The sequence below is a fragment of the Protopterus annectens genome, chromosome 2.part2 (assembly GCF_019279795.1).
Source record: "Protopterus annectens isolate FY-2018-M chromosome 2.part2, PAN1.0, whole genome shotgun sequence".
NCBI classification, from domain to species: Eukaryota; Metazoa; Chordata; order Ceratodontiformes; family Protopteridae; genus Protopterus; species Protopterus annectens.
In genome coordinates, this window is record NC_056730.1 from 577,443,342 (window position 1) to 577,460,351 (window position 17,010).

General features: G+C 44.0%; 1 protein-coding gene across 1 annotated transcript in view; it reads right to left on the bottom strand.

Moving 5' to 3' along the window:
- The window catches only part of DLST (dihydrolipoamide S-succinyltransferase), a 1,212,631-nt gene that overhangs the window by 1,059,031 nt on the left and 136,590 nt on the right, over positions 1-17,010 (bottom strand). Inside the window, exon 4 of the mRNA XM_044064453.1 lies at positions 7,373-7,434. Within this exon, the coding sequence (XP_043920388.1) occupies positions 7,373-7,434 (62 nt within the window). The remainder of the gene's footprint in view (positions 1-7,372; positions 7,435-17,010) is intronic.

The window sequence follows — 17,010 nt, forward strand, 5'->3', positions numbered from 1 at the left end:
GTCCTAACAAGGAGTTAGCTATTCCAGTACATTACTACTGCATCAGTCCCAACTACAAGGAGTCAGCTATTCCAGTACATTACTACTGCATCAGTCCTAACTACAAGGAGTTAGCTATTCCAGTACATTACTACTGCATCAGTCCCAACTACAAGGAGTTAGCTAGTCCAGTACATTACTACTGCATCAGTCCTAACTACAAGGAGTTAGCTATTCCAGTACATTACTACTGCATCAGTCCTAACTACAAGGAGTTAGCTATTCCAGTACATTACTACTGCATCAGTCCCAACTACAAGGAGTCAGCTATTCCAGTACATTACTACTGCATCAGTCCTAACTACAAAGAGTTAGCTATTCCAGTACATTACTACTGCATCAGTCCCAACTACAAGGAGTTAGCTAGTCCAGTACATTACTACTGCATCAGTCCTAACTACAAGGAGTTAGCTATTCCAGTACATTACTACTGCATCAGTCCTAACTACAAGGAGTTAGCTATTCCAGTACATTACTACTGCATCAGTCCCAACTACAAGGAGTCAGCTATTCCAGTACATTACTACTGCATCAGTCCTAACTACAAGGAGTTAGCTATTCCAGTACATTACTACTGCATCAGTCCCAACTACAAGGAGTTAGCTAGTCCAGTACATTACTACTGCATCAGTCCTAACTACAAGGAGTTAGCTATTCCAGTACATTACTACTGCATCAGTCCCAACTACAAGGAGTTAGCTATTCCAGTACATTACTACTGCATCAGTCCCAACTACAAGGAGTTAGCTATTCCAGTACATTACTACTGCATCAGTCCTAACAAGGAGTTAGCTATTCCAGTACATTACTACTGCATCAGTCCTAACAAGGAGTTAGCTATTCCAGTACATTACTACTGCATCAGTCCTAACTACAAGGAGTTAGCTATTCCAGTACATTACTACCGCATCAGTCCCAACTACAAGGAGTTAGCTATTCCAGTATATTACTACTGCATCAGTCCTAACAAGGAGTTAGCTATTCCAGTACATTACTACTGCATCAGTCCTAACAAGGAGTTAGCTATTCCAGTACATTACTACTGCATCAGTCCCAACTACAAGGAGTCAGCTATTCCAGTACATTACTACTGCATCAGTCCCAACTACAAGGAGTCAGCTATTCCAGTACATTACTACTGCATCAGTCCCAACTACAAGGAGTTAGCTAGTCCAGTACATTACTACTGCATCAGTCCTAACTATAAGGAGTCAGCTATTCCAGTACATTACTACTGCATCAGTCCCAACTACAAGGAGTTAGCTATTCCAGTACATTACTACTGCATCAGTCCCAACTACAAGGAGTTAGCTATTCCAGTACATTACTACTGCATCAGTCCTAACAACAAGGAGTTAGCTATTCCAGTACATTACTACTGCATCAGTCCTAACTACAAAGAGTTCTGCCACATTAGACCAAACATCCCATCCTGACTTCCAGAGCTCAGCATCCTTCCTCCAATAGGAGTAGCAGAAATTCATCCATTGGGCATTCTCAAACATCTGTCAAGACATCCTCCTCCTCCTCCTCTTCCCTCATTTTCTACTTGGGGTGTGGGTGTCATGTAAACTGTCACCATGTCTCTCCATTCCGTGCCACACTCCTGCCTGTCGCAGATCTTCTCATACACCTCTTTGCTGGACGCTCCCGTTTCCTCTTAACTTCCCTTCTTGTCTGCCCTAAATCTTCTTCACCAGTTTGTTTTTTGCTTTTCTGCACATGTGCCCAAATCATCTTAATCTGTTCTCTTTGATCTTTTCTGCAACTGGAGCTACTTTGGCTCCTGCTCTTATGTCATTAGTTCATCTGTTCCATTGTGCCTCCTACCACCCATCTCAAGCACTTTATTTTCATCACCTCTAGCTTCCGCATCTGCTCTGCCCAGGTTTCTGTACCATACCTTAGTAGTGGTCACACCACTGTTTTGTATCCCCCTTCAGTTTCTTTGGCATTCTTCTGTCATACACTACACCTGACACTATTGTCAGCTGGCTGCACCCCCTCTGATTTTAACTTTGACCTCTTCATTCAGACTTCCCTTCCCTTCTCTTCAACCACCCCTCTCAGATACCTGAAGCTGTTAAACGGTTCCACTATCATCGCTCCTCAGTTCTTAGATTTTCTGACTTCCCCAATTAGCTGCCATTACCACTGAGCTAGCCGTACTTCATTTCATCTCATATGCCTTCAGTTTTGCATTCCACTCCCCTGAACTTTGCTGAAGTTCTTGCGTAGAGTCTGCCTGTAATACCACATTGTCTGTATACAGCAGCTTTGTTGATCTGTCCCCTCTGACCTGTTTGCTAGTGTAATCCACCATCACCAATATAAACAGTGGGCTTAGAGCTGAACCCTGATGCACACTCACTCACACTAGGCAACTCTCTGCAAGACCGATCATTGTTCACACTTCAGTTACTGAATCTATGCACACAGCTTGCATCAATTCAACCAATGTTTCTGGGACAACTACAGCAGGACTGCCCAAATCAGCTTCCTTGGGACCTTGTCATATGCCTTCTCCAAGTCTACAAATGCCCAACTGGACTTTTTTTTTTCGCATCTCTACCTTTGCTCAGCTGCATGTCTCACTACAAATACTGGATCAGTTGTGCTGCATCCAGATTTGAATCCAAACTGCTCATCCCTCATCTTACCTTCTACTACTCTGCATATCAGTTTATCAAACACACTCTCCAGAACTTTTATGCAATGTGACAGGCGTCTGATACCTCTATAGGGCCCACAGATGTGGATGTCCCCTTTGTTCTTGTACACTGGCATAAGTACACGTACTCTTAAGTCATCTAGGATACACCTTTCTCTGCAGGTGGCTCTAGGAGATTCAGTTCTTACCACTCTCTCCAGGTGTCTCTAAGCATTTTCAAACTCGCTCTGTCCTTGTGGAAAACTTGTAGCTCTGAGAGGTCCAATGCAGCACCACATCTGCCCCGACTGAAGCAGACTTAGGGTGTACAGATGAAGGAATCGCCAATACTGAAGAATCAGAGGAACTCTATGACACTTTGGTCCAGATCGCCACAGACACCAAAAAAGGCACCAGTTGGATTGATGCCAAAGATGGAGCCTAGTCTGACAGTTAAAGCAGAGGGCTTAAGCTCTAATTTGTTAATTATCTGCTTCCTGTGCCAAGGGTACAAGGTTAGAGCATTTGCACCTTCATTTGTCTAATATGTAACCATGGACAATTCACTTAACCAGACAGTGCTTTGGTGCAATTCAGAATCTGGGCTAGGCTTAATGGTCTCTTGGACTGCGTGCCTTGTAACTACCTATGAACCTCTGGCATTGCGCAATCAATTCCAAGACTCGTTTAGCATTGAAGGTTTGTTTCAACTGAATTGGATGAGGGAATTCAGAAGCAGATGAAAAGGTACCAGTTGGAGCAGAACACACAGGTTCCAGGTGATGTCAATGATTCAAAGCCACTGGTGATGAAAGAGACTGAAGAAGGAACAAGTAATGGAGCTAGAGAGTCATCCTGACCCAAAGGAGAAACAGAGGGGGGTGGGATGACACCCATTTTAATTTGTGTTTTCAGAAAGGCTCATATCATAAATTACCAATCTGTGTCACTAGTGCATCTAAATAACCTGATAAATTGGAGGGAGTGGAAGGAGGCCTGGATACAAAAGACAGCTAGCTCTCCAAAGAATGCCTACTTACAGACAGCCATGGGGACTTGCTCTGTACAATAATAGGTTCCAATGTGGGGGAGCCCAAGCAGAAAGCTGTACAGCTGCAGACACTGAAGGGGTTGAATTTAATCTTGGCATCTTTGGTGTTAAAGAACCACAGTGGAACAGTATTCTCTTCTTAGATTCAGAACCTCTATCTTTGCCTCTGTGCTTGTCTTTACTTTTTTTAGTCTCATGAGAAGGAAGGGTAGGAGAAGACCTTTCACAGAACAAGCTTATTTTTGACAATATGCTAAGGAGAGAGGCCCAAAAGTCTTAAAAATTGAGCAGTCTGCAATAAAATGCACCGGCCTTAGGCATACCACTATACAAGTGTTCAGGAGTGGGATTTTGTGGTCACACTTGGCATACTTAGAAAATCTTTATTGCTTTTCTTTGTCCATGTCCAATAGTCTAAAACACGCTACATAGTACACAAATATACAAGCTGAATTATATTCTATTAAAGCAAAAGCTGTAATTGTTAAGAACTATATAATCTATTTCACTATCTAAATTTCTGTACTATCTAAACTACAACTACTACTAAAATAATTATAATAAAAAAAACTTTTTTGTAACAAATTTCAAACAAATGAACCACTGGGCCTAATAAAAATGAAGTGAATAATTTCAGAAGTATTTCACTTTCTTTCTAAAATGAAAAACAGTCATTCTAAAGAAGCTAGGATAAACAATATCCCTGGAAGAAGGGGCTACCAGTAGCAGAAGAAAATTTTGTGATAAGGGTGCACTTAACTGAGTCCTCACAATCCATCCTAACATTGAAGGTGGAAAATGAGACCTGAGACAAGACAGTGCCAGGAAAATTATGGGAAGGAAGATATTTAAAGGAGCTCGAGGCTTGCAGCACTAGCACAGCCTGATGAGATCTGACATCAGTCGGATCATACTGACAGGGTGAATAGGATATGAATATATCCTACTCTCCCCATGTTAGTAGCTCATTACCAACATTCAAATGCCAGTCTGTATTTATACACTTACACAATGACACATCTATGCAACAGGGGAGTTTGCCACCCTCCCCAGCCTTTATGCAATATTCAGCCTACTGCCAATGGGAAGTGTCATCTAAATGGGTAACAGCATTTCACTATGGACCCTACTGACCTCAGGAAGGGAAACTACATGGCACTATTTTCTTCAACAGCAGACATTTTATACTGGGAGGAGTATAGGAGCATTTTCAATTAGCCTAACATCACTACCTAGTGGCTGACAGGACCACCCATATCAGCAGTGCCCTGCTCCTATGCTCATTCACACTACCAAATAAATGGCAGGCTAACGTCACCAGTCTGAAACACCAAGCCATATCACAGCCCTTGCTACCATCAAGCTTCTGTCTACTTAACAGCGAAGGTCCACAGGGAATCCTCCATTCCCGCCTTCTAAGATGGGCGAACTACCGTGATCTGCTCAATTCAGACCCTCCCTTGTACGGTTCTTACAACACCCAAGCCACTACTCAAACTCTCTCTGTATGGGTGCCAGTCAGGGCTTCTTCCCTAGGCCACACAGCCCAGTCACCCAGTTGGCTAGTTTACTGTACATATTTGTGACTACAATAACATTTTAAGGCATAACAACACTCTGCAACAGAACAGTCCTATGGACCATTCACAACAAAATGCTGAGCATTAATACAGTGAATTACAGCAGGGTCCATGAAGGAACATACTAATGACCCTTTGACATGGCAGAAGCCTTTAATTCTCATCCTCTTGTTGACTTATACTAAAATGGACCAGAGTGTGTCCAAAAAACTGGAAGAAACTCAACAGATGTTCTGGTGTTACCTCAAAATTAATATGTCAATGATAATTAGATATAGTAGATATACTCTCCATAAATGAAATATAACATGTTAAAATGTCTATGGCAAGTCTCCGTAAGACCCAGCACGAATATAAGTTAAGTATGACGTCTGATTTGGACAAATACTGTCGCCTTCTGGAAGAGTATCAATGTTTGGCTACAATACCCCTTACTTTCTAATCTCAGGTCAATACCTTGAATGACCCGGCACAAGTCATTCGGTTATGTGCAGAGTTTAAGCGCTCTGAAGAATTCAACATAAGGGAAAGATGCGGTTGAAGGGTGGAGATATGAATTTGTTGCTAATAAGGTATTAGTGAATGTAATTCTGCTATGTGAAATACTGCAAAATTAATTCTGTTTTACAATCACAGCTTTAGATACTAATTTTTCATCCTCCCCCTGACCTGCACATTTTTTTTTACCAATACACACGGCTATGCAGTACTACATAGTGACTCAATTGTGTTGCACTTCTCTGACAGCACTAAATGAAGTTCTGTCCCACATGCCCAAGTAAAGCAAGGTTGGGCAGATACTGACAATTTAGCAAAAAAATGTGGATGTACAATGATGCTTTTTTACACATGCACCTTAAATCATATGTCTTATGCTAAACATGGTCCCAAAACATCTGCATGTAAGCAAGCCAGTGTACTAAACAGAAGCTGTTCATGTCATGTTCCCAAGCACCTGCGCACTTCCACAGAGAGGTACGTGTCCTTGGAAACCTATCGTTAACAGAAGCTGTTCCTGTCATATTCCCAAGCACCTGCGCACTTCCACAGAGAGGTACGTGTCCTTGGAAACCTATCGTTAACAGAAGCTGTTCCTGTCATATTCCCAAGCACCTGCGCACTTCCACAGAGAGGTACGTGTCCTTGGAAACCTATCGTTAACAGAAGCTGTTCCTGTCATATTCCCAAGCACCTGCGCACTTCCACAGAGAGGTACGTGTCCTTGGAAACCTATCGTTAACAGAAGCTGTTCCTGTCATATTCCCAAGCACCTGTGCACTTCCACAGAGAGGTACGTGTCCTTGGAAACCTATCGTTAACAGAAGCTGTTCATGTCATGTTGCCAAGCATCTGCTCACTTCCACAGAGAGGTATGTGTCCTTGGAAACCTATCGTTAACAGAAGCTGTTCCTGTCATATTCCCAAGCACCTGCGCACTTCCACAGAGAGGTATGTGTCCTTGGAAACCTATCGTTAACAGAAGCTGTTCATGTCATGTTACCAAGCACCTGCGCACTTCCACAGAGAGATACGTGTCCTTGGAAACCTATCGTTAACAGAAGCTGTTCATGTCATGTTCCCAAGCACCTGTGCACTTCCACAGAGAGGTACGTGTCCTTGGAAACCTTCCGTTAACAGAAGCTATTCATGCCATTTTCCCAAGCACCTGCGCACTTCCACAGAGGAGGTACGTGTCCTTGGAAACCTAACGTTTCCCAGCCTTCTACTGCTATAGTACAACCGCTGTTATAAGATCCCTGCAAACTCAGTTGCAAGTGCCCACAGCCAGACCATCCAGTAGCTTTTAGCCGATAAGAAATCACAACTTTTTATTCCAAAAGAAAAGAAATAATGTTAATACGGTCAACATTCAGTCGCAAAAAACTACTTCTATCACAAACATCTGAAACAAAGCATACACAGAATACTTTTGTTAAACTCGGCATTTTTTAATTATGCAAAACACATGGATTGTTACTGACACTAAACCAGGCTAGTGCTGGTAGATTGGGATCCCACTGCTTAGTAACTGCCACTGGCTTAGATACTCACTGCACACTGCTGATGTCCTGAAATATTTGATACAAGATAAACGAGGGTTGCATTCCAGCGATCTGTAAAGAAAAAGAAAAGCATAAGCAGTGCGGTCACTAAACAGGTTTCCACTGCAGTTCCATCACGATCCTGGCAAATGTCTATATACCCTAGGCATGGGAGATGGCAAGGTATGTCAAAGGTAATGGAACACACATGTTAAGTAAACCAGTTTAATCACCATAAAATGTGGCTGGGATTAGGAAGACAAAAACGTTGTCAGGACTGAGTAAACGGAAGGAAGACAGCTGCGCAAATGTACCCGTCATACATTTTTGAACAGCTATATTAATCTGCAAAAGGGTGGAGATCTCCTCCAAAATCTACAATCAGAAAATAGGACTCATTTACTGGTGTACAAAATGTCCTGAACACATTAACTCAGAAGTGTCCACAACTTAATCACAAACAGCCAAGATAGTAAAGGTAAAACCATGACAAAAAAATTCTTGAGTACACATCAAGTCAGTATATGTTCTATGCAGATGTTGCTGATAGACAATTCGCAGAATAAATTTATGTTGCAGTCGTGTGTTCCAGCTCTGTATGCTTTATTACGACACTGTAAGGAGACCTGTCTGCCCAACAGGTGCGGTGAGTCTTAGAAGATAATGCCCTGCACCCCAGCTCCTCTAACACTCAATATAATAAAATGGAGCAGGAAGGTGAGAAGGACAGAGCATTTCTTAAAGACCACCAGAGAAACTAAACCTGTTCTACTTTACATTCATGGAGATCCATACAAATCTGAATAGCAGGAAAAAGCTGACCCCTCCACTTCCACCCAGAGTCTACATACTTTGCCATCTAGGTTCATAGGTAGGTGTACTAGGCTATCTGCCTGAAGGCATTTATAAGCCTAGCCGGAATGTGCTGGCTTTCGCCGCCCCCTTAGATTAGTTCCCTGTGCTCTGTGTCCAGCAGAGCCACTGAAGTGATCCCCTGGGTAAACTTTCTGTTTCCCATCCACTCGTCATGGTTTCTTTTGAAGAGTGTTAGCAAGGAGCTCTGCCTAATGTAGAATGGAATCTTGTTCCAAAGCATGGGAAGTCTCTAGGACAGAAATCTATCCTTCCAGCACGTCCTACTCATTGTTGTGGTGAGGTTTAGATCCCTAGAGCGTGTGGCTCAAGGTGATAAGGTTTTCTTTAGGTGGAGCATGTCCATCAATTCTGGGTTTGACATGGCCTTGTATGTCACGTAGAGATCACCTCTGAGTAGGTGGTATGCGACCGAGTACAGCTGGAGTTTCATCTGTTTGAGGCCAGTGATCCTCTTGGTGAGGTACTTCTGTGGTCTTTCCAGCTGTTGCAGGTGTCTTGTAAGGTACATCCCAAATGGGGCATTGTACTCTATGACAGGTCTGATGAGTGATGAGTAGAGGGGCACAATGACCTCTTTTGATCTGGATGCGAACTCTTTTGTGATACCCTTGGCCACGAAGAAAGATTTTCTAACCACTTTGGCAATGTGATTACCAAAGGTGAGATTACTATCTACTTGGGTCCCCAGATCCCTTATTACGTCTTCTGTATTTAGGGGACTACCACCTATGTGGTAGCTTATGAGTTTTTTCCAAAGGGGATGACTATGCACCTTTTGGCATTTAGCTTGAGGCCATGATTTTGACACCAGGTATCTGTCTAAGTGAGACCCATTTGGAGGATGTCTGTGTCAGCCGGAGAGTTAATTATAGCCCCTAGTTTGCAGTCGTCTGCGAACTTGGTCAGCCACAGTCCTCATGTCCTTGCCTGTAACTCTGAGAAGTATATGCCGAACAGGAGGAGTTCTAGGACTGAGCCCTGGGGAACGCCACTTGTAACTGGTTTAGAGTCGGACCTAACTCCTGAAACTCTCACCATGTTAGTTCTGTGAGCCAGTTGGCAACCCATCTTGTGACATAGGGGTTTATGTTCAGGCTGGTGAGCTTGTCTATACTACCAGAATGGGGAATGGTGTCTTAGGCCTTTGCAAGGTCTAGGTAGGCTCTGTGTACCACCTTTCCCTCACCTATAGCCTTGGTAACTGCTTCACTATAGCCTTGGTAACTGTCTCAAAGAAGTCCACCAGGTTTAAGAGGCATGCTTTGCCCTTAACAAATCTGAACTGGGTAGGGGGTCCAGTGTTTGGAGGTTCCCAATGTCTCGGTTAATGAGTTCCATGATGATGCGCTCCATAGCCTTGCAGACCAAGCTAGTCAGGCTTATAGGGCGATAGTTCCTGGGGTCTGTTGTGGCTCCACCTTTGTGGAGCGGAATAACCGTTGCTGTGTGCCACTCTATGAATTTGAACAGTGTGTTTAGGTGAGGGGTTAGTTTGTCTTTGAACTCCTGTAGGACGCAGCCTGGGACACCATCCGGTCCCATTGATGCTGTGTTTTTGGCTTTGGAGAGAGCTGTTTTAACCTGAGTGTCTGTGATTTCAGGGACTCTATATTCTTCTGGTATGGTTATGGGCCCTTTTGGGGGTGAGAGGGGGTGAAGTTTGCACTGAACCTGTCTGCCAGCATGTTGGCGATATCGGTCGGTTCAGTGTATTTTGTGCCATTCTGCACCAACTCCGAGCAGTGTATTTTGTGCCATTCTGCACTAACTCCGAGCAGATCTGAGCATTGCCACTTAGATTCTTGACATAGCTAAAGAATGCCTTGTGGTCATCTTTGGAGTCCTTGGCAATTTTTCTTTCAAAGCTCGCCTTGGATCATTTTATGAGAGATTGTAGTTTCTTGCTGATACTGATCAGGGATGTCTTCCCTTCTTGGGATTTTACTCTTTTCTGTACAAGTTCTTCCTTCTGTTGTATAGCTTGTTTATGGCAGGAGTCCACCAGACTGGTTTCCTTTTCTTGGAGGAGTGAGTAGTCTTGGTTTTGCTTAGGATGGCATGATCTATGCATTTTTGTAGGTGCCCGCAGAATGCATTAGTAAAGGATTTTGCAGCTTGGACAGCATTATCCTTCAGTATGGAGGCTTTGAAACTTTCCACCTCGGTCTTAAGTAACGTGAAGTTTGCTTTAGAAAAGTTTTTCACGGTGGTTTCCTTGTCTGGGGGTGGGGGCAGAATGTGTATATCCCAAGTGATTTGTTTATGGTCAGATCCAACCAGTGAGGGGTTGACCAGTCACCCATGTTGGTGATGACCAGGTCCAATATGTTGTCACCTCTGGTGCGAGTGTTGACCAGTTGAACCAGGGCGTTTTGAGTTTATAAATTCTAGGAAATGTTGGGCAAGGGAGTTAGTACTTGAGTAGTTCTCCCAGTTAATGTTTGGGTAAGTGAAATCACCCAATATTAGGGTGTTTGGTAGGACCTTTATGTTTCCCAGCGTTTCCAGAAATGTGTAATGGGGGTCCTGGGACATGGTGGGTGATCTGTAGCAAGCTACAATTTGAACTGCAGTTTTGCCCATTGATAGCTGCACATGGATGATCTCTGAAGCATCGTGCTGTGCCACTAACTTGGAGGTGTGGGTATCCTTGAGGAATATGGATACGCCCACGCCTTTTGTATTTTGGTTTGGGTTCTGTGGCCGAAATGTATGGTATGAGTTGTAGCCTGGTAGTGCTGGGGTGCTCTCTGGAGCCTTAAACCAGGTTTCTGTTACTGCACATATATCGATTTTCTCCATACTGAGGAGTGCCTCGAGTGCGTGCATTTTGAGGTTTAGACTTCTGGCATTGATTAGCATTACCCTCAGTTTTTTGTTACTTGTGCTATTTACGGGGGAGGGTTTGTCTTTTGAGCCTTGCCTAAAAAAGGCACTATGGGGGTGGCAAGAGCCTTGGCCAGTATTCGAAAGCCTAAGGGAGACAGGTGCAAGCCGTTGCTAACAAAGGAGCGTGGCTTGTGGAGCATGTCATCCCAGGCGGACAGACACTGGACCCCCTTGAATGACACTAAAAACTTAGCCAATTGTTGAAATCGAGAAATTTTTCTTTATACCATGGTATTCTTGGTGAGGGCAGAATGCCACTCAGGGTCAGGGTCATACAGGCCTGGGCTACGTGATCATAGAGCTCTTCCATGTCTCTTTTCATGTAGTCCAGGGAGGTATGGCTCAGGTCATTCACACCAACATGGACAATGACAGAGTCATATTTGTACTTGTTTTGGAGTGACTTGAGTGCTTGTGTTATGTGGCAGATCCTGGCACCTGACAGGCAGCTAACAGTAATCTTCTCCTTATTCAGCCTAGTGAGTGGGACATCAGTATGCCTGACTATAGAGTCACCTATTACTAGTATGTTGGGTATGTTATTTTGCCTTATGGGTTGTGGTTGCATGGCACACTGGTTTTGTGAAGTATGCATTTCATGGTTTGTGTTGGGGGGTGGAGGTTGCTTGGATGTTTGCTTTGGAGGTCTCTGCTGGTTTTGCAGATTTTTATTTAGAGCCACAGAATATGTTTTCATGTATTTGTGTTTTTTCCCGGTGCTGGTTTAATGGGTCTACGTGAGACTGGTGGGTGTGATGCAAGTATTTCCCTTCTCCTCTTGACTGTCTGATCCAGTCTTGCGTTGAGAGAGCTTAGCCTCCAGTTTGGCTGTATAATTGCATCTCTCGCATGTATTAGTGTTTGGTGGTAGGAGGAGAGGGTTGTCTGTGTACATGAGGCAGTTGTAACACTGCCTCAAAATGCCCAGATTCCCCAGTTGGACTGGAGAGTACACCTGAAACTGCCCTTTGGACATGCCTGGATAGGTACAGTGAACTGTTTTACTGGATGGCTAGTTAGGTGGAATAGAGCCTTGTCTTTCTGTACAGTACAGGAGGGTCTAGTGTTTGGGTTTATAAGTGCTTGCTATGAGTTTTGAGCAAGTGTCGGGCTGAGAAATGAGTGGCTTGAGTGCTTAAGTTGAAAGTTTGTCTAGTTCCAAGGTAAAAATTGAAGAGGAGACTTTGTGGAGCTGGGAATAGTTTTACCCTAGCTAACCGGCACTGCCCGGCGTGCAAAACCGGGCAAATGCGGTATTTATAGCAGGTAAATGAAAGAGATAGAAATTAGCCCAAAATGGCCAATAAACTACTAATTTCTAGGCTGAAACCACTCCTCCAGGGACAGATAGGCTGCTCAAAGCTCCCCTCTCTCACAGGTAAACAGAGAAACTTCCTTCTATCCGAGAAAGGTATGGGCAAACAAAGAGATTTGAAACACAGCCCTGAATTCAGCACTAACCTGAAAACTGGACTTAAAAAGGAGGGAAATAAGTATATTTGTTTTTTTCCCAGAAAATAAAGCAGATACAATCAAAAAAACACTTCAAATGCACAGAAAAGGATACTTATTGTTATATATCGCAGATCAGAGTTGTGGTCAATGCCCCTAGTAATTAAATGCATTTAAAGTGGGGTTTTTTTTTTTTGGTTTTTTTTTATTGTATCTGCTTTATTTTCTGAAAAAAAATATATATATATATATATATTTGTTTTCCCACCTTTCTAAGGTAGTATAGTCCAATTTTCAGGTTAGTGCTGAATTCAGAGCTGTGTTACAAATCTCTGTGTTTGCCCATACCTTACTTGGATAGAAGGAAGTTTCTCTGTTCACTGTGAGAGAGGGAGATTTGAGCAGCCTATCATGTCCCTGGAAGAGTGGTTTCAACACAGAAATTAGTGGTTTATTGGCCATTTTGGGCTAATTTCTCGCTCTTTCATTTCCCTGCTATAAATACCGCATTTGTACGGTTTTGCGTGCTGGGCAGCGCCGGTTAGCTGGAGTATAACTATCCCAGCTCCACAAAGTCTACTCTTCAATTTTTACCTTGGAACTAGACAAACTTTCAACTTACGCACTCAAACCATTCATTTCTCATACCGGCACTTGCTCAAAACTCATAGCAAGCACTAATAAACCTTAGCTCTAGACCCCCCCTATACTCTAGAGAAGGACAAGGCTCTCTATTCGACCTTATCAGCCAATCAGTAAAACAGTTTACTGTACCTAACCAGGCATGTCCAAAGGGCAGTTTCAGATGTACTCTCTGGTCCAACTAGTGAATCTGGGCATTTTGAGGCAATGTTACAATTGCCTCATGTATACAGACAACCCTCTCCTCCTTCCACCAAACACTAATACATGCAAGAGATGCAATTGTACAGCCAAACTGGAGGCTAAGCTCTCTCAACTCAAGTTTGAAGAAGGGAATTACTTGCATCACACCACCAGTCTCACTTAGACCTATGAAACCAGCACTGGCAAAAAACACACAAAAACATACTCTGAGGCTTTAAATAAAAATCTGCAGAAGCAACAGAGACCTCCAAAGCAGACATCCAAGCAACCTCCACCCCCAACACAAACCATGAAACACATACTTCACAAAACCAGTGTGCCACACAATCACATCCCTTAAGGCAAAATAACATACCCAACACACTAGTAAGTAGGGGTCTCTATAGTCAGGCACACTGACATCCCACTCACTAGGCTGAACAAGGAGAAGGTTACTGTTAGCTGCCTGTCTGGTGCCAGGATCTGCCACATAACACAAGCACTCAGGACACTACAGAACAAGTACAAATATGACTCTGTCATTGTCCATGTTGGTGTGAATGACCTGAGCCGTACCTCCCTGGACTACATGAAAAGAGACAATGAGGAGCTCTCTGATCACGTAGTCCAGGCCAGTATGACCATGACCCTGAGTAGCATCCTGCCCTCACCAAGAATGATACCATGGTATAGACTTAGAGAAAAAAATTAGCAATTTCAACAATTGGCTAAGCTTCTGGTGTCATTCAAAGGGGATCCAGTGTCTGTCAGCCTGGGATGACATGCTTGACAAGCCACGCTGCTTTGCTAGAGACAGCTTGCACCTGTCATCCTTAGGCTTTCGAATACTGGCCAAGGCTCTTGCCAACCCCATAGTGCCTCTTTTAGGCAAGGCTCAAAAGACAAACCCACCCCCATAAATAGCACAAGTAACAAAAAACTGAGGGTAATGCTACTCAATGCCAGAAGTCTAAACCTCAAAATGCACGCACTCGAGGCACTCCTCAGTATGGAGAAAATTGATATATGTGCAGTAACAGAAACCTGGTTTAAGGCTCGAGAGAGCACCCCAACACTACCAGGCTACAACTCATACCATACATTTCAGCCACAAAACCCGGACTGAAATACAAAAGGCAGGGGAGTATCCATATTCATCACGGATACCCACACCTCCAGGTTAGTGGCACAGCACGATGCTTCAGAGATCATCCACGTGCAACTAACAATGGGAAAAACTGCTATTCAAATTATAGCTTGCTACAGATCACCCACCATGTCCCAGGACCCCCACTCCGCATTCCGGGAAACACTGGGAAACATAAAGGTCCTACCAAACACCCTGATATTGGGTGATTTCAATTACCCAAACATTTACTGGGAGAACTACTCAAGTACAAACTCCCTTGCCCAACATTTCCTAGAATTTATAAACTCAAACACCCTGAATCAACTGGTCAACACCCCCCACCAGAGGTGACAACATATTGGACCTGGTCATCACCAACATGGGTGATCGGTGTTCCACACCAGAGGTCAACCCTCGCTGGTTAGATCTGACAATAAACTAATCACTCTGGATATACACATTCAGCCACCACCCCCGGTCAAAGAAACCACCGTGAAAAACTTTTCAAAAGCAAACTTCACGTTACTTAAGACCGAAGTGGGATGTTTCAAAGCCCCCATGCTAAAGGATAACGCTGTCCAAGCTGCAAAATCCTTTACTAATGGTCTCTACGGGCACCTACAAGAATGCATGGATCGTGCTATCCCAAAAAAAAAAAAAACACAAGACTCACTCCTCCAAGAAAAGGAAACCAGTCTGGTGAACCCCTACCATAAACAAGCTATATAATAGAAGGAGGAAACTAGTACAGAAAAGAGTAAAATCCCAAGAAGGGAAGACATCCCTGATTAGTATCAGCAAGAAACAACGTTCCCTCATAAAATCATCCAAGGCTAGCTTCGAAAGAAAAATTGCCATGGACTCCAAAGATAACCACAAGGCATTCTTTAACTATGTCAAGAATCTAAGTGGCAATTCTCAGATCTGCTCGGAATTAGTGCAGAATGGCACAAAATACACTGAACTGACTGATATAGCCAACATCCTGGCAGACAGGTTCGGTGCAAACTTCACACCCTCTCACCCCCAAAAGAGCCCATAACTATACCAGAAGAATGTAGTGCCCCTGAAATCACAGACACTCAGGCTAAAACAGCCCTCTCCAAAGCCAAAAACACAGCATCAATGGGACCGGACGGTGTCCCAGGCTGCGTCCTACATGAGCTCAAAGATGAACTAACCCTTCACCTAAACACCGTTTAAACTCAGCCTCTCCACAGGCTATGTGCCCACAGAGTGGCGCACAGCAACAATTATTCCACTCCAAAAAGGTGGAGCCACAACGGACCCCGGGAACTATCACCCTGTAAGCCTGACTAGCTTGGTCTGCAAAGCTACAGAGTGCATCATTATGGATCTCCTTAACAGAGACATTGGAAAACTCCAAACACTTGACCCTACCCAGTACGACTTTGTTAAGGGCAGATCATGCCTCCTAAACCTGGCGGACTTCTTTGAGACAGTTACCAAGGCTACAGACGATGGAAAGGTGGTCCACACAGCCTACCTAGACCTTGCAAAGGCCTTCGACACCATTTCCCACTCAGGTATTATAGACAAGCTCACCAGCCTGAACATAAACCCCTACGTCACGAGATGGGTTGCCAACTGGCTCACGGACAGAACCCACATGGTAAGAGTTGCGGGAGCTAGGTCTGACTCTAAACCAGTTACAAGTGGCGTTCCCCAGGGCTCAGTCCTAGGGCCCCTCCTGTTCGGCATATACTTCTCAGAGGTACAAGCAAGCACAGGAGGACTATGGCAGACCAAGTCCGCAGACGGCTGCAAACTAGGGGCTATAACTGACTCTCCGGCTGACACAGACATCCTCCAAAAGGGTCTCACTGAGACAGATACCTGGTGTCAAAACCATGGCCTCAAGCTAAATGCCAAAAAGTGCATAGTCATCCCCTTTGGAAAAAACAAAGTACCCACTAACTACCACATTAAGTGGTAGTCCCCTAAATACGGAAGACATAATAAGGGATCTGGGGACCCAAGTAGATAGTAACCTCTCCTTTGATAATCACATTGCCAAAGTGGTTAGAAAATCCTTCTATGTGGCCCACCTAATCACAAAAGGGTTTGCATCCAGATCGAAAGAGGTCATTGGGCCCCTCTATGCATCACTCATCAGACCCATCATAGAGCACAATGCCCAATTTGGGATGTACCTTACAAGACACCTGCAACAAATGGCAAGACCACAGAAGTACCTCACCAAGAGGATCACTGGCCTCAAGCAGATGCCTTATGCAGCTCGAATGAAGAAACTCCAGCTGTACTCGGTTGCATACCGCCTACTCAGAGGTGATCTCTGCCTGACATACAAGGGCATGTCCAACCCAGAATTGATGGACATGCTCCACCTAAAAAAAAATATCCCCTCAAACCACCCGCTCCAGGGATCTAAACCGCACCACAACAATAGAGAGGACGTGCTGGAGGGATAGATTCCTGTCCCAGAGACTTCCGAT